General features: G+C 46.4%; 1 protein-coding gene and 1 non-coding gene across 2 annotated transcripts; one reads left to right on the top strand and one right to left on the bottom strand.

The window, feature by feature from the left end:
• Positions 1-1,229: 1,229 nt before the first annotated feature.
• LOC118772463 (sarcalumenin-like) lies at positions 1,230-27,067 on the bottom strand. The gene is made up of 7 exons (XM_036520822.1): positions 27,003-27,067; positions 9,227-10,297; positions 6,475-6,567; positions 5,220-5,315; positions 3,490-3,606; positions 2,694-2,927; positions 1,230-2,186 (listed from the first exon to the last, which is right to left on the bottom strand). Exons 1-7 carry the CDS (start codon positions 27,058-27,060, stop codon positions 1,363-1,365), a joined length of 2,493 nt encoding a protein of 830 aa, XP_036376715.1. The 5' UTR covers positions 27,061-27,067; the 3' UTR covers positions 1,230-1,362.
• On the top strand, positions 24,986-25,057 carry trnat-cgu. The gene has a single exon. It is a non-coding gene; the product is annotated as a tRNA-Thr (tRNA).

The following is a 27,067-nucleotide window of genomic DNA, read 5'->3' as shown; positions in this document are numbered from 1 at the left end:
GAGCATTCACCAATGAGGTGTGGTGAAAAATGCCAATCTCTAAGATACCAAATAAGCTGGAAAATCAATTCATGTGAAAGAATGAGGGATGGTCAGGCCCCTCCTACCAAGAAAGGGGTTGTCTGAGCACAGGTACTGTTTTCTGAGCAGAAAAACATAGACACTAAATATATGAACCACCTGTGCCAGAGGTATGATTACATCTCTCAGAGTTGTGACCACTCCACCCAGATCCCTAGCCACACCCCCCAAAGCTGTGATCAATCCTCTCAGAGCACTGGCCACACCTCCTACAATTGTGACCACTCCTCCCAGAGACCTGGTCACACCCGTCTGGAGCTGTGACCACTCCTCCCGGAGACCTGGTCACACCCGTCTGGAGCTGTGATCAATCCCCTCAGAGACCTGACCACACCCCCTAGAGCTGTGACCAATCCTCTCAGAGCTCTGGCCACACCTCCTAGAATAGTGACCATTCCTCTTGTGGCCTTGACTGCACTGGCTCCAAACAGTAAAGTGTGTAGGTCACAGTTGGTAGACACTGTGAACAAAGAAAAGACCCCTTAAGTGGGCAGTGCCCCTTCAGCACCAGCAAATAAGCAAGCTTGGAAAAGATGATTTGGTATCACTGGAACCTTTTAATGTCTCCCATCACCTGACATGCAGAGGCAAACTTACTCTTGGACTGTCTGTTGGCTAACTGTGTGATCAAAGTACAAACATGCTCTCGTATGGCAAAGGCAGGTATGAAAGACAGGGTCTTGTTCCAGTAAGAGAACACAACCGAAAGATTCAGACAAGTAAAACAAAAATAACTTCAACAGCTACGATCAATAAATACAATTCAGAGAACTGGACACTGGTGAAATCATCCACCAATTCTACAGTTAAAGATAAAGAAACCAAAATAAATAGAAACTTTCAAACAAGAACTAGCAAAACCCCCATCTCCTCTGAACATTTTATTCACATATGTGGTAGCTGGTATGGCTGATAAAAGTCTCAGGATTTTACAGTTGGTTTTCTTCTTTGTTTCTTTTTCTGTTTTTCTTTTTTGTGTTGTCGCTGAACTGCCAATAATTCTGTTCAGTGTTGTGGAGAGGAGAGAGGAAGGAGCTTGGTGTGACTCATCAGTAATTTCTGATCCCATGAACGCCTACACCCCCCCCCCCCACTTCAGACTCTCCAGTTCCCCCTCACCCTGCCCCCGACCCTAACTCCCACCCTGCGATCAGATAATAAATTCGAAAACGTCTCCCCTCCCCTCCACAGGTGTCCCTTCCAGGCTACATTCTGGGACTCCCGTGAGGGGGGTATTGGAGGGGCATCGGACAGGAACCCACCGCTGCCCCCCCACACACCTCACTGTCTCCGGTAGCGGTTGACGGGCTTCTCCCCGCAGCCCGCCCCCCCAGCGGCGGCCTCGCAGGACGCCAGCCCCGCAGCGTTGCCGGGGGAGATGCTGCTCAGCAGGGCGGGCAGCTCGTCGGTGATGGCCGCCTCGATCTTGTCCAGCAGGCAGCCGCCCAGCCAGGAGCACTGGGAGGAGAGCTGCTTGAAGCCGCTGACGGGGTTGATGCCGAAGAAGTCGCGGTAGGCGTCGCGGCTGGGCAGGTCGAACTTGCTGACGTTGGTCTTGGCCAGGATGGACTTGAAGATGTAAAACTTGTCCGGGTCCTCCACGATCTCCCGGAAGACGGTGTCCGGGTCGCTGAAGAAGCCCATCTTGTCGCGGAAGGTCTGCACGTAGCGGTCCACCAGCAGGGCGTGGATGCGCACGCGGATGCCGTGTTGGCGGATGAAGGCGATCTTGTTCTCCAGGCGGTTCTCGATCACCTGGTTGAGGTCCTCCATCAGCGAGGTCTCCTCCTTGATGAAGAGGCCGCGGCTGGTGTCCGCGGAGTAGTCGTAGGGCCAGAAGGAGCTGACGTAGACGCGGGGCGGCTCCGTCACGTTGATGAGCGGCGCCATGCTCCAGAAGAGGGCGCCGTAGACGCGCATCAGGTCCTGCGTGGCCAGGCTGTCGGCCTTGTTAAGGATGATGCGGATCTGGGACTCCCGGCCTTTCAGTTGTTTGAAGAGCAGCTCCAGCTCCAGGCCCACGTCCAGCTTGGTCGGGTCGAACACCAGGAAGATCAGGTCCGCCCGGTCGATGAACCACTGGCACACGTCGCTGAAGGGGTACCCTGGTGGGATGGACAGATTATTGTTGTTACATTACATTACATTTACATTACATTTACATTACATTACACTTTTATCCATGCGAGTGACAATTGTATCCATTTACACAGCTGGATATTTACTGAGGCAATTATGCGTTAAGTAACTCTCCCTAGTGGGGAATCAAACCAGCGACCTTTTGGTTATGAGCTATGCTTCTTACCTCCTTACCACTACACCAGTGCTATGACTGTTTTTATTAGTAGTAGTAGTGGTGCTGTTATTTATTTATTTAGTTATTATTACAGTACTATGATTACATGATACAATAGACACCTATATGCATGTGTGTGTGTGTGTGTGTGTGTGTATGAGCAAGAGATTTTGTGTGTGAGATTTCTGTATTTATATGTGTGTGCACATGTGAGCGAAAGTTTGCATGTGTTTGTGTATATGTTAGAGTTCGAGTTTGCGTACGTTCGTGCGTGTGTGTGTGTGTGTGTGTGTTTACGGTCGCTTGGCCCCCCTACCTCTCTCCTGCTGCTTGCGGTTCTCGATAATGCCGGGCGTGTCCACAATGTTGACTCTCTCCAGGAGCTTGTTGGGAATCTCGATGCCGATCAGCTTCTCCAGGAAGTTCTGGCCGAACTTCTCCAGCGGCGAGAAGTTGCGCGAACTGTCTGCTGCCATGACGATGCCCTCGATGGTGCGGAACTTCTCCCCGTGCATGATCACCGTGAACTCGGAGGTGGTGGGCTCCGCTCCTGAGGATGGGACAGTACGAGCATCACCAAACTGTACTGCTGTGTTCATCTCTCCTGGTGGTTTTTGTATTACACTGACCTACTCTTACAGTACCCTGCATGGGCCATTTCATTGCCCTGATGTCACGCATTATTTGTTACTTGTTTGAACTGCAATTGTTGTGCTGATTTGTGAGGGTCATGCTGCAATTGAGGTGTGTGTACCTGTGTGGGAGTGGTAGAGATTTTCCAACAAGATGAGGCTTCAGTCGTGCCCACCTCTTCAATGTAGGTGAAGGGAGTGAGGTGTGTTTACTTGTGTAGAATTCATAGGTGGAATTTGTTCAGCTGTGTACAGCTGATAGGTGAGATGTGTTTACCTTGGTACAGCTAGTAGGTGAGGGTGTTCAGGTGTGTTGATCTATGTGCAGCTGGTAGGTGAGGGTGTTCAGGTGTGCTTACCCGTGTACAGCTAGTAGGTGACAGTGTTCAGGTGTGCTTACCTGTGTACAGCCAGTAGGTGACAGTATTCAGGTGCTTACCTGTGTGAAACTGGTAGGTGACAGTGTGCAGGTGTGCTTACCTGTGTACAGTTGGTAGGGGGTGTCCTGCAGACCCAGCAGGTAGTTGATCATGGAGGACTTGCCAACGCTCCAGGGCCCCAGGAACAGCACCAAGGGCTTGGAGGAGATCTCTGCATCTGTGGGCCCAAGGTAGAGCAAGGAGGGAAGACAGAGACAGAGACAGTGTCAGTGAGGCTGCCCGAGAGTAAAGGGAAACATGGGTATTCCCTGGGGCAAAACAGTGAAGTGATTGGCCGGGCAAGCCATGTATTTGTGAAAGACGGATGGAATGAGAGAGCAGGACCTGCAGAAAATCTGAGAGGTACCCCAGATGCATGCTGGGAACAGATAGAGCATATCTACAGCTGTCAATCACAAACAGGACTGACGTGTCTTGGATTAATTATGTGCTAGGCTTAACTACCCTGATCACGGTAAAAAAAAAAAGTCTTACCACAAAGCATTTTCTTCAGCATGTTCTTATTATAAACTAAATGTTATTATTAGACTTTGTGTTTTTTTTTTCCTCATAATAATAAATCATCATACATATTTTCACCCTGGGCAGCAGTTCCTTGCATGCCAGCTGGTGTGTGTCTGATTTCAGCACCTTTCTCAGCCCTGCTCGCTGTGTCATCAGCAGTTTTCTGCACCTGAGTAAAGCGTTTGACAAGGATGTCCTTTCGTTGTGTGGTTACTGTTACTCTTGTTTCCTTTGCCAAAGGTGGACAGACAGGAGGCGGAGGAAGTGGAGGTGGGTTCTGTGTAGTGACATGCACGCCTCCTGATGAAGCAATTGGACCACCTGATTCAGTGAGTCGTTGCCTCGATTGAGCCAATTTAGCTGTCCTGCCCAGCTCTGTGGGGCTGTAGTGGTTTAGAGAGAGATGAAAAAATGGCTGGAAGGGAGCTCTACAGGACTGGGTATGACTAACCCTACTACAGAATGGCACACTGTCCTGCATATCTTCTATGTATCCTTCCTGCTTGACTAAATCAGGTGTGCTCAGCTAATCAAAAGTGCCACTGATGAGTTCAGTCAGGTAGGTAGAGCAGGGATAGACAGAAGATATGCAGGACGGTGTGCCTTCAGGAGCAGGGTTGGGAAACGCTGGTATAAGCTATAATATATTGTACGTTTGAACTGCAGACAGCAACTCAGTACAAGAAATCAATCCAGCATTCACGGCAAGCGTGTTTCATAGCAACAACAGGACTGTGTTATTTTAGTCTAAGATGGTTTCCTCGAAATCAATGTTTTTTTCTTCAGCGTTTTGTTGTCGTGGCCTGTCATAAATTACCACTCTTGGCCTTTGGAGGGCGAGCTTTCTCACAGGATGAGGGAGATGTGTAGGCAGTGTGTGTGTCGTTGTGCCGATGGGTAGCGACTGCTTTTTTCAGTGAAAGAAGAGCAACACGCTGTTGCAGCTGAAAAAGTGTACCAGTCACAGTCAAAGTAAACACCAGTTACAGCTGGAAAAGTGAAAAAAGGAGAGCAAAAATTGCAATGAGAATTTCCTTGATTCATGAAAATGGATTGTTTTTCTTTCAGTCACTTTTGTTAATTTGCAGTTTTATTGTTTGTATTGTGGGTATTAAGTACGCACGTATATGTGTACCCTCATAAACAGAAACCACACTTAAAACACCTGTACCTCACTGTCAAAAAGCAATGTCCCCCGACTGTTTTATTTACTGAGAGGAGTTTTTTCCCCCCACACAGTGACTGAGATGGAGGGATCGGGCTCACCTGAGATCTCATGCTGCCGCAGCTCATTGTACTTGTACGCTTGCTCCATGGGCTTGATGGACGTGTGGTAGATGTGACGCAGCTTCTGCTGGGCCGCTGGTGACAGAAAAGTGTGTGTGGGGGGGGCAGGGATTGAGGAAGAGAAGGACATAGAGTGAGGGGAGAAAGTGGGGAGGGGGTGGGGAGGGCAGAAAGAGGAGAGAGAGAGGAGGAGGCAGAGATAGAGAGAGGGAGAAAGAGGTGAGAGAGAGGGCAGAAAGAGGGAGAGAGAGAGGGAGAAAGCGAGACAAAGAAAGGGATAAAAAGTGAGGAAGAGTGAATGAATCAAGTGCTAAAAATGGACCTGGGGGGTCCATGTGGGGTTAGACGGACAGTGGACCCTGTGACTACTGACCACTGCACACATGTCTCAGCTGGTCTTGAGGGTCACAAAGATTAAATCAAAGGTGCAAATTAATCCTAAATGGATGGTAAGAGTGCCCGTACCTAATCACAGCAGTCTCTGCTATTGTTATTTCATTATTATTAAAGGATAAACCTGACAGTGGTAACATTTGGCCACCAAAATAAGTAAGCCCTCTGAGCATGTTTCTGATTTCATTCCAGACCTCCAGCCCCCGCCACCAGACCTTGTGTCCACATTTTGAAACGGTTCTTGCCACATGTAAAAGCTGACTCCAATGAAAAAGCCTCCGATATGTCAGGCCCTGGACATTGTCCCCCTGCACCCCCCTGTCTCCCCCACATCTTGGCTCCCACATACTTAAACACATCTGGAGCTGGATCACAGTGGAAAGTTAATCAAACTCAATCATTTGAATCCTTGCCTGTTATGTGCCAATGTGAGTTATTATAGTTCCCAACAATGTGTATTACAGTTCCATTACATTTTCAAAAGGAATAAAAGGAAGTCCACACAGAATTCTGTTCTGGGTTTTGTGGAGCCCCAAAGCCACAAGGATGATCAGACTCAATCATTTTAATTCTCTGCCTGTTATGCACCAAAGCAACTCCTTACACTTCCTTGCACGGTAGTGGTTCCAAAGCATTTTCAAAATATTGTTCACAAAATTATAAAAGGAGCACCGCACTCGATCCTGTTCTGCGTTTTGTGGAGTACAGTACCATCTCACAGCCCTGTTCATACATTTTTGATACACTTATCAAGTGTGAAAAACATGCCAGAGCTCAACTCAAATTTTACCCAGGCCATTTAACAGGATCCTTTGTTGGAGCGCCCCCTTGTGCCCCTTACCTGTGTACGCGGCTGAGGGCTCGGCCGTGGCCAGACGCAGCTTTTCTTCGATGTGGGACCTGTCTCGCATTGCATCGCCCACCACTTCCTCCTCTGCAGGGATAAAGCACATCCTGTCAAACCAACCAATCAGCACTGTGCTCATCTGACAGGTGACACTCAGAGACAATGAAACCCCCCAGTGTTACGCCTTAACTACTCTGGAACAAAAAACACTAAACGAATGAACTGCTATATTGGAATGCCTCCAGTGTCTTTTAAGAGGAGCTCTTACATGGGTCATACAAGGCTGATAGATAGCTGGTTGAAGCCATCTTTAAGGTGGGTTCTTATATGGCTGATAGAGAGCTGATTAAAGCCAATTTTGAGGCAGGTTCTTACATGGCTGTGTCAGTGCTCCCGCCCCTCCCGCTGTGGTGTTTTTGTTTTTCCTTGTCCATGTGCTTTTGTTTCCCTGCCCTGCTCCCTGCCCGGTTCTCCACCCGTCTGATTGCTCATTGCCTTCACCTGCCTGCCTGCACACCTGCTTCCCATCCCCTTGTCAGCCCTGCCCTATATCTGCCCTGTGTGTCCCTGTCCTGTTGCTAGTTCGTAGCAGTTTGTTTCCTGACTGTTTTAGTCCCTGCTGTTTTACCCTGTATGATAGCTGTTTTCCATTTTCGACCTGCCCGTTTTTCGACCTGATTGCTGCCTGCCGCTCTGCATTGTTCGCTCGATCTCTCTGCCTGCCCGTTGTTCGACCCTGCCTGTTCCGCTTTACCCATACCTGGATTTTCCCTCAGATTGCTTCTGTGGTTTTTGACCCTGCTTGTGTACTGTTTACGATCTGCTCACGTCTTATTAAATCTGCCCGGAAATTGACGCACTGTGGTCTGCGACTGAGTCCTTGCCTGAGCCTTGACAGGCTGATAGGTGAGCTGATTAAGGCCATGTTTGAGGTAGGTTCTAATACATCAAAGCCCTTTAACCTTGCAGTTAAAGAGACACATTTTTACATGGCTGGTAGAGGATAAATAAGCTGATTTAGGCATGGGTGTAGGAAAGGAAAGCAGAAGCATTCACTAGATTTATGGACACCCTGCCCTTATAATTGCATATTGACACAGATAACTCTTCACCCCAGATCCACACGTTTGCTGCTGAGTTGCACTGTACCTAGCTTTTCCCTGAGTGTACCTGTGTTCGTTTCCCAGCACAGCCCTGTATAAAACATTGAAGTCAGCGCCAGCGTGCAATATTGTCCCTTAGCGCTCATGGCAGTTTAATTCAAAGTCATGGCCATGTAAGCATTGACCCCACTATGCAGGTCATAGGCATTTCTGGTTTCATTTATTCTCTTGAAGTTTTTTTTGCACATTTGAGGGAAACAAAATAAAATGAAATAAAAGAACCAAAAAAGGTTAACATTTGCACAACATTTGTTCTTCTGTTTCTTAGAGAAGAGACTGACAGCACCCTAAAGCCACTATTGGGGTAATAAAACAAAAAGGAAAAAAGCAGAGCATTAGATTAGAGAAGGACTTGTGTTATATGTGTTACATCTGACATTTAAGCTGAAAAAGCATCATTTGGAGCAATCTTTGACTGCAAGGTAAAAAGGGGCTTTGCTGTGCTTTTTTGGACTCCCAAGGGTTTTGATTTATAAATGACTGAATTCTGCCATGGCAATGCCTTTCACAGCATTGTGCAAAAAAAAACTCTTTTCAGTGTACTTTTCAGCGGCACAAAAATTTCATGGCCATTAATCAGAGAGAACGCAACAAAAAAAAGGCCTCACCTGGCTGAAGCCTCAATCTGGCAGTGTAGGGGTTACTCCACATTGCATATTTATTATTTATCCATGTGTTTTTCACCTAGTTCATTTGAGTAACAGCTATCTTTCACACTTTCTCCAAGATCTGAATAATGTCTCACGGTTGTTATAAATAGAGCATAATATATGCAGAGTGGCACATTTAAAGGTTTCCAGTGATGACTTAATTGTACAATACTTTCACATGCATCGCAAAAGTATATTTTACCTATTTCTTTGTCTGTCCTTTGTGTAATTTAACACAGTCAACATTAATACTTCATGTGGCATTTATACATATCCAGATTTGTTGTAGTATTTATGTGTGTGTGTGTTTTTACATATTAAGACAATAGTAGTCTATGAAAGCCCTTTTGCCATGGTGGAAGGTAATTTTATGCTTTCATATTTCAAAATGCTTCATTTTTCACAAAATCTCATACAAGAATCCATGTGAGTTCACTACCAAATTATACAGATGTCATAATAATGTCAGGTAGGAGAGTGCACTACTAAGCTGTTGCTCTTTGCAATAAGCCATTTTTGAGATCTCATTGTATTCTCAGAAAAGTTACACAAATGTAAGCAGAATCTTCTCTATAAAGCTGAGTGGAATGACTCTGGTTGCTTTAGACTACATACAAAGTACATATGTTCACTGAGATCAATGAGAAACAGTCCAGCTCAGCTAAATGGCTAAACGATTGTGCGTGTGGTAAATTCCAAACGTAACATTATGGAGTATTGTCATTCAGCCTGCAAGCACAGTTGTTAACTTTTGTTTATTCTTCCCCCAAATACTTAATAAATATGTGTTTTTTTGGGGGGGGAAACGGCTGATAGCAAAAGAAAACACCTTTTAATTGTTAACATCAGTGTGTCCTACCTGAATGTCAATGCCCTTTAAGCTTACATTTACACAGACGTTGCTGTACTGTTTTTGGCTATTGTTACCTGTACCTTTCACGGTCACCTCTTGGGGTTCCACCTGCTCTTCCTCCTCCTGGACGTCTTCAACCACAGCCTCCTGCTCGTCCACTGTTTCCACGGGAACACTTTCCTCCACCACCTCTTCCGGAGTCTCCACGGCCACCTCCTCCTCTGGAGCTTCAGCTGCCGCATCAAGAACCACCTCAGCTTCGGGCTCCGTTTCCTCGGCAACAGCAGGCTCAGCTTCAGGCTCTGCCTCTGCTTCTGCGACAACCTCAGGCTCAGCTTCAGCCTCAGCCTCCGCTTCCACGACAACCTCAGGCTCAGCTTCAGGCTCAGCTTCAGCCACCGCTTCCTCGGCGACCGCTGATTCAGCTTCGGTTTCCACTTCCTCAGGGACCTCAGGCTCAGCTTCCTCCTCCACTTCCTCCACAGCTTCCTCTGGGGCTGCATCCTCCTCAGAAGCTTCAGCAGTTGCTACAGCCTCCTCCGCTGTCTCCTCCTCTTCTTCCACAGCTTCCTCCTCTTCTTCAGAGGAGACCTCCTCACTCACCTCTGGCTCCTCTGCAGGCACGGTCTCTGCATCCTCCTCCTCCTCCTCCTCCTCACTTTGGAGAGGCACCTCCACAGACATCTCCTCTTCTTCTCCACCCTCCTGCTCCTCGCTCGACTCCTCCCCGGCCTCCTCCATGGATGTGGGCTCAGCGGCCTCTTCCCCCTCCTGGGGTTCGACCTCAGCAGACTCCCCGGCATCTTCAGCAGCGGCTACATCCTCTTCCTCGGCAGACTCGGCCGAGTCCTCAGATGCAGCCTCCTCTTCGGAGGACTCCGCCTCGTCTCCGGGGGCGGCAGCGTCAGCCTCCTCCCCCTCCCCCTCCTCCTCCTCCTCTACGGCGGGCTCCCCCGTGCTCGGGGCGGCCGCCGCACAGGGTTGGCAGACGCCCCTCTCCGGGGCAGGCGTGTCGTTGGAACTCTGGCTGCGGTCCTCGCCCCCGTCGCAGGGACAGGGGAAGAGCGGCTGACCCTCGGGCTGCTGCAGCTGCAGGCGCACCAGCGGCTCATCCTCCACCGTCCCAGTTCCCGGCCCCTCTCCCGCCGGCTCTGCAGGGGAAAGAAAGCATAGCGGTAAGGAGCAGGGCTTGTAACCGAAAGGTTGCTGGTTTGATTTCCTGCTGGGACACCGCTGCTGTACCCCAGCAGGGCTTGTAATCGAAAGGTTGCTGGTTCGATTCCATGCTGGGACACAAATCCTGTGGAGACCCATGAGGCTGTGCAACAAATGTATGACTAATCATTACTGAGTGCCTCACAATAGATACGGAGCAGATATAGATAGATATGGGTGGCAGCGTAGCATAATGGGGGCGGCGGTGTAGCATAACGGTACAGTGAAGGGCTTATAACCAAAAGGTTGCCGGTTTGATTCCCCACTGGGGCACTGCTGCTGTACCCTTGGGCAAGGTACCTAACCCAGAATTGCCTCAGTAAATATACAGCTACATAAATGGATAACATGTAAAAACTGTAACCTATGTAAGTAACCTGTGTAAGACCATATGTTAAATGACAATAATGTAATGTAATGAAAACGGCGGGTCAGCCAGTGCAACCTGGAGGAGCTCCCAGAACATGACTGGAAACCGAAAAGGTCACCAGGTCAACTCCCAGCTGGGGCGTTACTGTGGTAGAGCTACGCACTTATCCAGAACAAATGTTTTGAACGTTTAAATGATTTGGTATGTAAGTCTGGATAAATGTGTCCAGTAGGCAAATCCAGTCCCAATGTGATTTTTGGTTGGTTTTGTAATTTAATCTAAGAATTTAATAAATTATAAGTCAGGAGGTGAGCTGGCACATGAATACTAATGTATTAGCAATGAACCCATGTCAAGGGAGAGCTAGTGACTGGGAGGCACAGGTGGCTTCAATAGGCAGTTTCACACAGTGATTACCATTCACAGCAGGCCTTAACAACATGCTGATCGATCGGCATGTAATTCCTCAAATAACTGGTGAACTGACACTACCTAGTTGTATTTCCATTTGTGCTTATACTTCATTGAAGGAATAATTATGTATGACATTTTTTTGAACACCAAGACATAATTCCTATGACCTGACAACTTGAGGGAATTATTAAGAAGATTTGGTCAACAGCTAACCAGACAACAAATTTTGCTAGTCTGATTCAGTAAGCCCTGCAGTTTTAGTCAGTGTCTAATATCTGTACAAAAGGTCAACCAGCCATGACTGAGGGTTATCTTTCCCTCTTGTAAGGGCATGGTCTGGAATGTGGCCTAACCTTTAATGCTGCTTCTTTCTTCTGCCTCTTTCAACACAAGCATACAATAACCTAAATGGCTGATAAGCGATAGCACACTTTCTTGCGATTGACCGTACAGTATCTCATATTCAGTTTCTCATTCCTGACATGTTACTGAGTCACGTCACGTGTGACAGGCATTATCTCTGAACGCCGGAGTAGCTGACTCAGGTTTGAAATTCAAGCTTTGTCACTCGGCGAGAAGGGGCTCGGTGTCCTAAGTTGTCATTAACAGATATATCCGCCCTTGGGACCAACGCCTCTCCTGTTTCCAAAATAAGAAGGGCGTTGACCCGCCTGCTCTGATGGACATTGTTGTATAATGGGGGCTCGCACATTTTTCGCCTTGTGCCTGATGCCTGGCACGTTGGACATTGGCGGCTGAGCCGAGAACAGAACCGAACACCCAATGCGCATGCTTAGACAGCCAGGCTTGAGTTTCAGCTCCATAAATGGACAGAGGTAGAGACAGAGCCAGTTAGGAGGGGAGAACAAATGAATGAATGAATGAACGCTGAAAAATACAAACCAAAGACATTGCAAGTTATCTTTGTCTCGCTGCAATGTCGATTTGCAGCAGCTAGCAGGGGAGTTTGATGCCGGGTTTGATGACTGACACCTCCCAATCCGACATGTTTCAGGGACACCTTCACTGTAATTAACCAAAATCATTAACCCCTCAATAAGAGGAACTGCTTCTGAGGCCAACAGCCATAAATATGAATTAAGGTACGGCTGTATAAATGGGTCACATGCTTTAAGATAAGTAAACTTACTTTAAGATAAGTAAGTTTGTCAAGCAGATTAATTGCGCGACGGTGATTCATAGTGACAGCTAGTGACAGCATAGTGACATAGTGACAGCTTTGGTAGTACTTAAAGGAAATAAGAGGAATCACAGATGTATCAGATTTGACACACCTGTATCTAACACCATCAGTGTACATTTACAGTACGGTAAGTCACACCTGAAATGACTAAGTGCAAGATGAAAATCATTTCAGGTAGCACCTCTTGGTGGTAGGTACTGTACCTTTATGTCACATACTGCAGCATGAACATATGTGTACTCACACACACACTCACACACACACACACACATACTCACGCACGCACACACACACACACACACATACTCACGCACACACACACACACTCACACACACACACGCACACACACACATACTCACGCACACACACACACACACGCACACACACACATACTCACGCACACACACACACACGCACACACACAAACAAACAGGCTGTTTACATGGTTACCAGGGAACTCCCTATCAAACGACACCCAATGCAGAAGAACAGGACAGGATGGCCCCAGAAATGCAAGCTATACCAGGACCACCTGACAGCCCCCACCTCCCTACGCCTGATTCGAACCCCCTGAGGGGCTTAGCGGCCTGTTAAGACTGCCTAGGAAACACGCTCCGGTGCACAGCCTCGCATACGGCCACTATACTGTGTGCATATGCAGTTCGTGTTTCAGGTTATATATAGAGGACAGCTGAGAGGAACGGGCTGATTTGCACCTCCAAGGCCAGGAGCTCTGAGACGTTAACGCTGCCACCCCACCCACTCCTGGGACTCCTGGGACAAGACGCTAAAGGAGTTACAGAAACACATGCACACTGACACACACAAGCATGCACTCTAACACACACGCACATTGGTACCACCACGCACTGACACCTTCAAGCAAGCTTGTATATGCACGTGTCTGCTCACTCACACACACACACACACACACACACACACACACACAGAGGCCACGCACCAACACACACAAGCTTGTATATACACAGGTCTGCTCAATCAAACACACAAAAACACACACGCACACACACACACACACACACACACATACACAGAGGCCACGCATCAACACACACACAGGCCACGCATCAACACACACAAGCTTGTATATACACAGGTCTGCACAATCAAACACACACAAGCACACATGCTCAAGCATATATGCACAGGTGTGCTCACTCACTCAAACACACACACACACACACACGCCATGTAGTGACACATGTACACGTGTATTCACTCTGTCACACACACACAGGCACCATCATACTGTGACAAGTGATCACTCATATATGCACACGTGTACTCACACACACACACACACACACAAACACACACACGCCTGCATTATATGATAGAAGGTGTTGAGAGGAATGCCATGCCTCGTATTCTACCTCACCCCCTCTCCTACCTGTAAATCTCAGCCTTTGGAAATGAGGGTAACCCATGCTGCTCTCATGGCAGTACATCTCTATTTGTGGGTGTAGGATTTGGGAATATAATAAAGCCATGGAATATTAAATAGTCAGCTCAATAGTGAACCCCTAAAGTAAACCGCAACTATATTAAAATAGTTCATGTTATACAAAATATATAATTGCTGCCGAGACTGACGGGATCAGGGATGATAGACTACCACAGCATTCATAAATGTAACACAAATCCGGTACGTCACTCTGAATAAGACTGTAAACATCATGTACTCCTCTTGAATACTCTGGATAAGAGTGTCTGATATGTGCCAAAATACATCTGGGCAGAATACACATGAAAAAACTACCAATTCAGTACACCTCTTTGGTGGGAGAATTTGAAGGGACAGGGTCTTATTTCGCCATTTCAACTCCTCTCATTGCTGTGATTCTTTCATCCAGAGATTACAGTCAATCGGTCAAATTCTTATAGTCAAATCGGTAGACCATTTCATTGGCCGGGTATGTCTGAGGGAAGGGGGGAAGGGTGCAGTAAAAATCTTTCTGTGATAGCACACGACTCACAATGCTCCAACAGAAATGTCATGTTTTTTCTGTATTCATGGGTAGTGATGGTCTTTACCCGGTGAACTCACTACCTCCTCTACTCTGCTGAAGAAATGACCTGTCTGAAACATTGCGATTAAGACTTGAGAATTCATTTAGTTTTCTGCCCACAACTGCTCACTACTGCAGAAGGACTTTTAAGTCTCAAAGCCGGCTGGGTAGTACATGACATGTTCCCTGCAATCTTAAATGAACACAGTTCTTTCCTCTAATCAAGCAAGTAGAACTTCATCACTCCACACTTAGCCTGCAGAATATACAGTCTGTGGCTTATTTCATAGCCCTGTGTCACTGTTAAATGCGGAAGTGAAAATTCTCTGCAAAGCCCTTGTACTAAGACTAATACAAGTTGCTTCAGACTGGACCCAGATCTGACCAGAGCAGAGAAGACTGTATTGTACTATATAAATGCTTTGGGGTAACTTTATGGATATCTGAGGTATTAGTATAAGGGGAATTTATGGAGTAAGCCGGGAAGCCAATCATAACCATGCTTCTTGCATTTTTGTGGAAACATTGTCAAAGATTAGGAAGTCTTACGGTAGTAGAATAAGTTACTTAGGCAGTAAGCTACAACTGATAAATTCAAACGTAAACCTCTTGAAAGTTTACATTAAAACTACAGTATCTAGACTACTGGTACTATACACTCACTGACCTTTAATTTTCTAGAGACCTTGTTGAAATTGCAGTCATTTGAGACATACTGTACATGTTACGTGGTCGTAATGAGATGAAATGTTGATGATGTTTCAGAGATGGCCTTGAGGTGCCCTTGAATCTATGAATTTCAGAGGTTACATTTTTTACAATACTTATACCTTAGCAGGTGTGAATTTTAATCTAAATTATATTGTGGCTAAATTCCCACCATTCCTGTGACTTTAAATTCTCCTATAATGCCATACGTGTATGTTCTGTGCTTGAAATATGCTTTTACTCACAGGATATATTTAGTATATCACAGGCTTCAGTTCCAGCTTTTTCTCACACACCCTTTGATGGCACTTTTTTGCGAACGCGTCTCCGGGTTGGATGTAGGACCTTGTTACCCCATGGCCAGACGATGAAAGGCCAGGGCATCAAGCTATCCAAAGGGTACGAGACTGGCCAAGCCAAGACTCGGCCGTGCTACAGGCTAATGCTTTAATACAATCAGCTGCATTTTTGCATATATTTAACCTTGACATATCTGAGAAGCGATACGTGAGATTTCAGTAGGTAATCACTTCTGTGCAAGCCCAGGGAAATCTAACACTAGAGCCAGTTACTGGCTGTTTTCTTATCATCAGGGAAAAGTGTTTATCGCGTTAGCGCAAGTATTTATTTGCAGACTTATTCTGTTTCTTTAACTTGCCTGAATTGATTTAAACCTTTTTTTTCATATTGTTTGCCATTGCCATGCCGTCTTCATCACTCCAGGAATCCAGGTTGTGTACCTGGCTTGCGTACATCAGCAATGCCTACAATTCAAATCTGTGATCCTCTCGAGGCAAGATCACATCCCTAACCATTACACCATTTGTGCATGTGTGCACAGATCAACCATTGCACATATTTGGAACACTCTTGCCACCAGAATGTTGTGTCATGCGATGAAGTGAGAGCTAAGTGTAGAGAGGGGGAGCTGATGAGAGAGGTGGTCAGACGTCACTCCAGCGCAGGGTGGGTGGTGAAGACGAGTAAAGACAGTAAAATCAGTGACACCTCGACGGGTCTAATGCAGTTCAGAGGTATATATAACACCAGGAAAGGCATGATCCAGAGACTTGGGGAGGAACGCCGTCAAGGAACGTCCTGTTGCTGAATCACTGAACTGCCAACAGGGGCAGCAACGAGGGAAAATACCCGAAAGGGCATCACCCCTGGCATTCAAGGCGCTGCCCACTCACTGACCCCTGGCTGTAAATATCAGCGGCAGACTTAAGTGTTCCTCAGCTCTGTTTAATTGACCGAATCAAAGTTGGGGAAGGGGGGGGGGGGTTCCCAACTGGTTTGGCGGGAGTCCACGAGCACAGCTCTCAGCCTGCTGGACTGTCAGCACCCGTGTCTGCCAAGAAGCTCATCACGTTACAGCTGTCTGTTACATAACAGCAGGAGACAGGTATGTGCTTGTAGCCATGGTCTGTTTGTTTACAATGGAATTACGGCTACTGTATGTCCATATACTATACACCTCTGACCCCCTTATCATACATTTGGGGTTACCATAAAACTTCATTCAGTAGCTTGGACTTGCTTTAATTGTAAACCAGCCCAGATGTCTGTTCCTCCAAACTCCTGTTGTATCACCCACTGGTATGGTATGGGAGGCTGGTCTGAAAGTGGCTTTTAGCCCATTAGATAGGAAATTAGATAGGAAAGTAATAATAATATTAGTTTTATATTAAAATCCTTAAATTAAATTATATTAAAATTAACACTAATTTCTTATCTTATTTATGGTACACTGTTTGCTGTTTATTAACAAGAGTACAACATATTACATTAAATGATTCATAAAAGGCTATGAAATTCAACGCTTTCTTTTTTTAGTTTTTATCCATTGAATTCTCATGGTCAATTTGTCAAGTCAGTTGATAGATTAGTAATGTAATAAAATGTGTCTGTGAGAGATAATGTTACCATATGAACTGTCACATTTATCTTAAGCCCTCATTATCATTTTATGATTAACACATCTTAAATGCCCCTCTACTTCAGATCCCTGTAAAACAGATGAAGGAAATTATAAAATCATTGTGTCTTGTTCAAATTGTTTTTTTTTTCTTTCCTTTATTAGTCTTTTTTGTTCTGTTGTATTATGTCTTTATTACTGTTATGAGAAATGACTCCTAATGGAGGCACTGCAGCTAAAAGAGCCTTTGGTGAACTGGATGATTCGGAGTGTAGGTTTGAAACACCCTGCTTTGCTGGGGCTCACGTGACCGACAGTCACTACTCTGAAAGTGTCAGTTGGTTAAGAATAAGAATGTGTGACGTCACCACTGACACGGGTAAGCAGAGGAACACCTTAGGTGACGGACTGAATAAAGAGACTACCCTGGCACACTGCCAGACAACGGTACAAAGATGTCACACACCTTTTTTTTTTTTTGAAAGCTCACTTTCCCCTCATCTTTGGAGACCAGATGTTGCATTACATTAGTGGCATTTAGCAGACGCTCTCATCCAGAGTGATTTACTTACATCAAGTACAGGTTTTTAACAACGTTATCCATTTATACAGCTGGATATTTACTGAGGCAGTTGTGGGTTAAGTACCTTGCCCAAGGGTACAGCAGCAGTGCCCAGCAGAGAACTGAACCAGCATCCTTTCAGTTACAAGTCCTGCTCCTTAACCACTGTCCTACGCTGCCTCCCTCTGTGGTGAGAGGAATAAAATCCAATGCCATTCTTCTGGCCTCTGTGTCAGCCTCAGGAAACCACTGAGGGCTTTGTGACCCAGGCAAACCCACCAGTGATGGGGATGAAGGGCTTTGTGACCCAGGCAAACCCACCAGCGATGGCCGGCAAAGCCTCAATTTCCCAAAAAACCCACACAAAAATCTAGTCCCTCTCCTGGGTTTTGCAGTTGCAGAATTTGCTCCCGACATGATAAGACGGTGGTCTGTGATTCTGGTCGCAGCTCCTTTCCTGGAGAACACTTTACAGTGTTAGTGCTGCCGCTCTGAGGATGAATATTTACTCTCTGCCTGTCAGTAAGCCAAACATCAGCTTCAAATGCCAAGTATTCTGTTACATCTTTAATTAGCCATCACCAAAGAGCTTACTCTATAGTCCCTGATGTATCTACAGTAATACCGCTTTTAATTTCCCTGTTTCTGTCCCTCAGACACACACACACACAAACACACACACACACACACACATGCACACACACACGTGCAGGTGCTTGCACGTGTGCAAACACACTGGCTGTAGCTCTTACATAAACTTCAAGACTCAAGCGTCCAGTTACATCTCTTTAATTACACGTTCCCTAAGAGGCATCTGGGGGGGGGGTTTACCCTGACTTTGTGAAAGGAAGCCAATCCGTTCTGCTGCTGTCGGCTCGCCGTTACTGGCAGCTGATGACATGGCTGGAATCGAACCCGGGGCCGTAGGGCTCAGCCTGCATTCAGGACTGAGGCACTTTCTGACTCCTGCCTGCCAGATACTGCAAAATTTCCAGCTACAAACACACTGTACACTGCACTCCGACTCTGATACTTAAACCAGAGAACGATCCCTTCAGGCAACACTTGCTTGCCTGTGAGAGGCCCTTATACAGAAAAGCCACTGAGGTTAATACGAAACTAAAGGTTAAAGCAGTGGCCCATTGAAGATCTGAACCTGCAAGCATGCGGTTACAGGCCCAGCCCTCTGCCAGCCGGGCCGTGCCAGAGAGTGTTCTTACACAGCGGTAACACGGAGTTTAGTGTGCAAATGCAGCCTAATCACATTTAAGCGTTTGCTGTGCAGTGGGGCTCGGAGTAAGGCACACGCAGAGAGCGGGACAGAAGGCGACAGGTGCCGAGGCCGTGAGAGATGCTTCCTCCTGGGAACAGGAATAGCTCCACAATGGGTCAGGGGTGGAGAGAATTCATTCCTCTCCTATTTTGAGGCAGGGTCCATCAGCCCGGGCCAGGGTCGGAGATGCACCCCCCCCCCCTCCAGGTCCAGATGCAGCTACTGTATGTTGTTCTTTCTTTAGTTTTTTTGCCTCTTTCTTTTCTCTCTCTCTCTCTGTCTCTCTCTCCCTCTCCCTCTCTCCTCTCTCAAGGGACATGCAGATATCGACGTGAAAGTTAGTCTGTTTAATGTACACTGTTGCCCTCAGAGGAAGTGACAAAACAGTGCTACTGACACCTGCCGGTGGAGAACGCAGATGCTGTCATACACAGCTCAGAGGTCATGCCTTTGCATTTAACCCGGTACCAAACCCAGTTTCCTGTGCTGTAAAGTGTACAGTATTCTACAGGTACTGAGAAAGAACACAAAAAACAATGGTGTCTCAGAGAGGACAAACATGAAAAATCTCAAAACAAAATTACTGAATATGCACAGCAGAATCCCTCATCCAGGGTGACCGTACCTTGTATCTTAAACCTTCCTGGACATTTACTGAATGAGCTGCGGTTCAGTGTTGCGCTCAAAAGGCACAGTAGCGCTGGAATCTGATCCTGTGACTGCCTGTGCATATTGTACTTAAAAGGGATCTAGCAGCACTTAACTTCTGACACTGTGCTGTGTGGTACTGCATGGGGATGAGCAGTGCCCCTTGTAAAGAAAGTATTTGTAGGATGACGAGAGACTGTTTGTCTACATCGAGTCCCTGCATTCTCCGTTCCCTTCTGCCGAAGGCTTCCAGATCAAATGTTCTGAACATTCTGTCCCAGGGATTCTCTGCGTATCAACAGCGGTAGGAACCACAGCCGAAAGGGTTCACGTCCCCACGCTGATGTGAACATCCATAACCTCCTACCTTTCCTGGATTACTTTCAGCATTAAATGGGAGAGAATGTTTAGCGATATGACCCTCATGTGAGACTTTTTATTGAGGGACTTTTATTCTGACACAGTGCATTGGATATTGGTATATTTTTAACAGATCTGATTTGGTGCTCTTTTGGGGAGGATGTCAAGGGGATGAGGGGAAAGGAGAGGAGGGGGTGGAAGTGACCAGATGGGAGACAGTTATCTCTCAATCCCCTCTGTCCTTTTTATTATTTTGACAGGCTCATGCAAGATGATAATCGAGAATAGCCTTGACAATAAACCTGAGCTCGCTTTCTGCCTCTGAATCCCGCAATGACTGGGTTTCATTGAGACTCTCTTTATGCTGCTCAACAAAGCCAAGTAACAACGAGCCATCATCTCTGAAAGCATACCCACGGCCTTACACTAACATTACTGTGTAACTACACTAACCTCACTATTAACCTAACATTTCCCTTTACTGCACTGGAGGAGAACTGATCCTCAGGGAGTCTCTCCGGCTCCTGTTCATAGCCATCCTGGTTCAGATCCAGAAGCGCTACAGGAAAGGAGGAACAAGGGGTTTGTCCCATTTAATATGGGATAGTCATACAAAGTAAAGAACAGCGCCCCTAGTAGCAAGAGTCCTCCTGCTCATGGTTCTGGCCATCCAGGCTTTATGACAAGGGCTACAATAATAACATTCACATTGCTACATTATTACTCGTGATTATTAATGGGATACCGACAAAGGTTACACTTTAATGAACCCGTTTACCAGCGCAGTGCCATTGTGGTTAAACGAATGGGCGTTCAGGCCAGTGTTGTTTAATCACTATGCAGTTACATAACTCATGTAATTTCATACAAGGCAAGTGTCGGAGGTGAGTCCAGAACAGGATTAAGGGCTGGTGTCAGGCTGAGGGGGGTAGAGCCATGGTTTCCCAGATGGCTGTGTATTAGACTAGCATTATGTATTTATTATGTTATAATAAACTGGAGATGTTGAGACTATTGATGACGTGTAATTTGTTATTTGCTTATCGCATCTAAAAACTATTGGGAAATAATTGCAGGTAGCCACATTGTTCGCTTACCTTGAGGGTATGCGTGTATGCTTTGCAAGCAAAGCTGCAAATTCATTTAGCATTGCCGCCTGTCTCCGCAAAAACCTCCTTATCCGAGCAGCTCGTATCACTCTCAGACAGCGGGACGCATTTGTGGCATAGTGAAAATGCTGAACACGGTTATTTTGGTGCTGACACCATATTAACAAAAAGATGCATAACAAAACTAGTGTGGCTTTCCATCTCCCCCTTTGCGTCGTTGCCTAACGATATTGGCAAATAAAAGCTGCACGTTCCTTATGTGTTGATGACGTAAACGGACCAGGGTTCGCAACTAAACAATGTAATGTGAACGGAGACCAGTGGGGTCAGGGGGAGGGGGGAATAATCGCACTCGAGTTCGGACCAGCAAAACGGACCAAGTGTGAAAGCGACGCCTTGTCCAGACTGATGTCCATCTTCTGCCTATTATACATGCACACAACTTGACATCTTAGTAAATTAGTTTAGGTTTAGCTTCATACTCTTGATAGCAACAATGTCCCCTCCCCTGGGATCTGAACCTGAGATGTTCTGGTAGCCAATTAATTTCTGGAGCTTATAATTCATCAATCTGGTCATCTCCACTCATCTTACTACAGGTGGGGATGCGAAGAAAGGTCAGCGCCAAATTAAGAATTTAAATTCACATAAACACAATGAAACACAATGAAATAAGCTCAGCTGTGAGAGATGACTGATTGCCAACAGGCAGGAAGGGAGCAGCTGTCTCAGTACTGATGGATCAATACCCCCTGCCACTGGGGCCTGTCAGGGGAGAGGCCTGGGCCTTGAGTAGAGACCTCTGCCCCCTCAAACATGCAGCCTCAGCGGAGCTCCTGTTCTGACAGCTGGGTAAATCCTGGACAGACCCTTGAGGCTGTGCAACAAATGTATGACTAATCATTACTGAGTGCCTCACAATAGATACGGAGCAGATATAGATAGATATGGGTGGCAGTGTAGCATAATGGGGGCGGTGGTGTGTGCGAAGTGGTAAGATGGAAGGCTTTGAACTGAGAGGTTGTCAGCTCGATTCCCCACTGGGACACTGCTGCTGTACCCTTGGGCAAGGTACTTAACCCGCAATTACCTCAGTAAATATCCAGCTGTATAAAAGGATAACATGTAAAGCTCCAAACTGGGTAAGTTGCTCTGGATGAGAGTGTCTGCTAAATGACAGTGATGTAATGAATGACTGTACTGGTTCTGTTCTACTCTTATTAGATTGCCCAATCTAAATCCATTCAGCCATCATCCACTTTCTTAACCCTATGCCATCCCACCAACCCACAGACACCTGTGGTCAGGTGGAGAACTGCTTTTCAGGTAAGACACCGCAGCAAACAATATGTCTAAATACAGAGGAACCTCAGTCCAAGGAATCTCGACTCAGTTGGAGGAACGTCAATCCAAAGGTAACTTTGTTAGGGGTGTGATCACTGGTGGATATTTTTCCGTACCATCATTCTAGAGATCGCTTTCAAGACGACAGTGAAATTTGGTTTAGGCCTCTGCCCCTCCAGTGTAAGGCCATGCAATCATCTGAAACCGATTCACTGAGTGAGGGCCTTTTGTGTCTACTCTCTGTGAAGTCCCAGCTCTCTACTGAGGTTGCCAGAGATACGGCTGCTGCTTCCCGGGACGGCCACCAGATGGCGCCACAATTTCCTGTGTCTCATTTAGTTTATGTCTTTCGCCTTTGTTAATTAGTCATTGGTTTTTCACTGTGTTTTCTGTTATTTATGCCCTGCTCTTTGTTCACATAGTTGGTCAGTCTTGAGCTGCCATGTGTAGCGTGTGAGAACTCTTGAACTGAGCCTGTTTTATTTCTCCTGAGTCTCCAGTAAAGATAACTTTATTTTCTTTGAACCAAACCTCTCGTGTCCTGAATCATCTCTGCGTCTGGGTTGTCCCTGCTACTTGTCTCAGAGGTTTAATGCATTAAGCTTCACTGTGCTATCTCTACCATTTCACCTGGCCTGTTGATATACAGGTATATTGATATTAGCCTATTCACTCAATCCCATTGTAAAAATCCTAATAATCCTTTCAACACTTGGAGTCATGTGAGACCTGAATCTATGCATGCTGGAGGAATTCAAAAGAAATAAAAGTTCATAATTTATTCTACTTTCCTCATAAAAATGACAAAAACTATTTCCCAATATCACATTTAGCAAGGACATGAGGAACTAATGCTGCTTTACTCAGGTTGCAGGAGGGAAGGAGTTGGGGGAGGGGATTGGGTTGCCTCAGAAAGTAAAGTACCCGGGCTAATCAATAACAGCCAGTCTAATCTAACACATGAGAAATGTTCTCTCTCACAGATGATGAAATCACTCTCCAAGAGGGTTAAGGACAAACAAGCAGATGAATCAAACGAGGGAAGAGACAACGTTAATATCGTATAACCCTGGGTGAGCAGTGACACCTACACCGTTGGGGGCAGCTGAAACATTTTGCCGGATGGCTGTCATGCTTAAGGACCTGAACTTATCACCAGAAAGGTTCAGGTTTACATCCCCCGAGTACTGATCCAGGATTACTGCAGTAAGGGTTCAACTCTATAAATTAGTCATTTATGAACAAATAATAGGCCATGTAATCCACACTGGATTAGGGTGTCTGCACAGCAACTAACAATGGAATAAGACCAGAAAGTGTGAATGTAACATTAAGTGTTAGATGAAGTGACTTTGGGCTGCGTGTTCCTGTGCAGCTGAATTGACTGGCAGGTGACAGACCCCTTGCTTAAACAAAGGGGGAAAGCGCTTCAATACAAACAAGCTCTTCAGTACCTCACCCCACACTACACCACATGAGACAACCACTAATGAGGGCTATGAACAACCTGTCTCACTCTTACACGTTACAGTCAACTACCCGTAACTGCATGTATGGTAATCGCATAAACCATTAAATCACACAGCATGCAGCCGGTCCCATTTTAATCTCCACCAACATTCTACCCCCTGTTACGTGCATACCCTGGTTAGATGCCGAACATTACAAGGTCCCCAGCATGTGCAGTTATCAGGAGTTGATAGTTTATAAACACACTTAAATTTGTTTTGTGGTCAAAAAGGCTAAAGTGGGGGTATCAGCTTGAGACATCCACAGTGTGCAGCTTAGACGGACACACATGCAATGGCTTCACTGTGGCAAAACCTCGCGAGTCGTTAATGGATTTCAAACATTCTGAAAACCGGATATAAATCTGTCCTTCATTAAACTGCAGTGATGCCCAGCGGGCAAATGTTGGGTTGTGTCATGCGATCTCTTCTTTGCATGCTGAAAAGCCAGCATGTTTTTTAGGCATCAAGAGTGCGCTGTTCTAATGCGAGGAACAAATGCATGGATTGTGCAGACCAACACCCCCCCGGGCTGGCCCAGGACCCAGGCCCCTCCCACTTATGTAACAGACGCCCATGTAAGGGCAGGTGTGACCGTGTGGCTGGACAGCAGCTGCACCGTACGCCTGAAGGGTAGCTGATGTTTGGGGTGGGGAGGAGAGGGGGGTGAGGAGGGGGAATCGGAGAGAGGGAGGGCGTTGGTGGTGGCGTTGTTTGTGGGGGGGGGGGTTGTGGAAGAGGAAGCAGGCTGTCGGTGGAGCTTTTCGAGGGGAGTGGCAGGGGGTCAGTGGGTGGGATCGTAGGTGCGTTCCCTTCCCAAATGGACGGTGTCGGGTTTCAACGAGCTTTTCCGTTTCTAGAAGCCCGGCAGTCGCCGGGGATATGGAGCACGGGGCAGGGCTGAAAGACTCCCAAGGACAGACGAGGATAGCACACACTACCAGCCAAACAAGCCAACATCCACGTTCTAGAACAGGGCAATGAGCACAACCAGCCAGGCCGCCAACCGCAGCATTTGGGCTACTAGATTGCAGCAGAAACTTAAACCAATCAGACATCGTTATGTTGAAGTATTAACATCAGTGGCAACAAAGCTTTACTTCGGCACACGACTGAACAAGAAGTCACCTGCACAGGCAGTACACAAGGGAAATGGACAGCATCCCAACTGGCAAGGCATGGTGGCCAAGTGGTAAGGCGTCGGTCTCGTAAACCGAAGATCACGGGTTTGAACCCCGTCCGTGCCTCAGAAAGGTCATAGAGCAGTGTTTTGCCATTCTACTCCTGGAGGCCCACAGTCCTGTATATTTTCTATCTATCCTTGCTCCAAACACACCTGACTAGCGTGATTAACATGCTCTTGATTAAATCAGGTGTGCTTAGCTAATCAAAAGTGCCACTGATGAGTTCAGTCAGGTAGATAGAGCAAGGATAGATAGAAGATATGCAGGACAGTGGGCCCCCAGGAGTAGGGCTGAGAATCAATGTCATAGATGACATCTTTAATGGCCTCTCTGTCAGTGACCCTTTCCGTATGCTCACTGTCTGCACAGTTCATTTTGCGGTGGTAGCAAGCTGAAGGGGTGAGAATCCAGACTCAAAACCCAAGAGTTGCCAGTTCATTTCAAAGGTGGGACACTGTAGTGGTACCAGTGTACTGAACCCAGATCGATTCAGTACACCTACTACTGTATAAACAGATGATATGTAAGTTGTACCGTTAAATAAATAACGCAACAGAACAAGACACAACGTGTCAAGTGATCAAAAAATACTTCAACTGACCATTGAGCAAAGCCATAAATGTTCATAGGGATGTCTATGACAGTTGGCTTTTGCTGTACAAAGTCACCCATTAACAGTAATAAGGCAGACAAAGAGACAACATAGCCCCCATTGACAGAATGAACAGCTCTGATAATTACAATGAATGGCCCCCAGTACGAGGCTGAGTCAAGCAGCCATGTCAGGATATATCCAATCAGAGCCGCTGTTCACATTTGAATTTTAGTTCAGTGTGGACTTTCAGGATGCTGTTTGACAAGACTGTTATGGAGAAAGAACGGAACTTCTGATTGGTCGAGTGATTCTTTCTCTTTGCAGGTCACACCCTGAGAGATCTCTGTCTCTCCCTCTCTCCTGTGATCTCTACTCCCTTCTCTCTCCCTCTTCTTTCTCCCTACAATTCAAATTCACTAAAACCACTTTATTGGCATTTATACTGCTGATAAAACACACAAATTTCACATTTTCAGGCATAAAAGAGAGATACATTTACATTTTCACACACAACACATAAATATGAATTTGAAGATAACGTCAACGAATTGATTATAAACTACAAGGATCATCTGATTGCGAGCTATGAACAGTCACACATATCCCTCATTTTCTGGCAGGTGCCTCTCTCTTTCTCTCTCCCTCTCTCTCTCTCTCTCTCTCTCTTTCTCTCTCTCTCTCTCTCCCTCTCTCTCCCAGTCTTTGAGTGTGCTGAGTTTCCATCAGCTGACGCTATGCTTCAGGCCAGATGACACGGCCATTCCAGCCAGAGCCTGTGACAAATCAGAACATGCTCACACACGCCTGTGTGAGTGTGTGTGGGGGCATGAGTGGCCGTTAGGATGACATTAAAAGAAATGCACGATCATTGCATTTTAATAATCCTGGTCCACATTCCTGTATTTAAAAAAAAAAGACAAACTGACAAGTACTCTGTGCTGTGACTCAATGCAGTGAGAACCCCTGATGCACCCCTTGTCACTGGGTGCCCCCATCAGCGTCGGTCAGAGTCAGTCCGCATCAGTCGCTGTGCTCCCGGAGCCTTGAACCCTGAGCCTTCCTGTCTCACGTGTGATAAAGCAGATAAGCATCTAAAGGAAATAACTTTCTTCTTTTGCTTTCCCCCCTAACTCACTGACTAGCAGAACCGGAGAGAAGCGGACTGTGTGAAAGTCACTGTTGCTTCTGTGCTCCTCCCTCCCTCTCTGTTGAACCTATCGGAGTCCCCAATACTATTCACATGCACCTTACCATCCACTGCATATGCCCGCTGTGCTATCTCACTGTCACACACACAGAGACACACATAAACACAAACGCACATTCACAATACACGTACACACCTTCACGTACACATACACAAAACCTCACGTGTTAACACACACCCCCAAACACATCGCTGTGTCCCCTTACCTGCTGTGGCCAGGACCAGCAGAAAGAAGAAGCAGCAGACCGAGACTATGCCCTTCATTTTGGCT

This window comes from Megalops cyprinoides, chromosome 1 (assembly GCF_013368585.1).
Source record: "Megalops cyprinoides isolate fMegCyp1 chromosome 1, fMegCyp1.pri, whole genome shotgun sequence".
NCBI classification, from domain to species: Eukaryota; Metazoa; Chordata; class Actinopteri; order Elopiformes; family Megalopidae; genus Megalops; species Megalops cyprinoides.
The sequence above is the reverse complement of the archived record's forward strand: the minus strand, read 5'-3'. Positions and strand labels throughout refer to the sequence as shown.

Coding starts and splice junctions, on each gene's coding strand:
- LOC118772463 (XM_036520822.1), bottom strand. CDS start 27,060: ATGAAGGGCATAGTCTCGGTCTGCTGCTTCTTCTTTCTGCTGGTCCTG. Junction 10,298..27,002: donor GCTGGTCCTGGCCACAGCAG/GTAAGGGGACAC, acceptor TTTCCCCTGCAG/AGCCGGCGGGAGAGGGGCCG. Junction 2,187..2,693: donor CCGCAAGCAGCAGGAGAGAG/GTAGGGGGGCCA, acceptor CCATCCCACCAG/GGTACCCCTTCAGCGACGTG.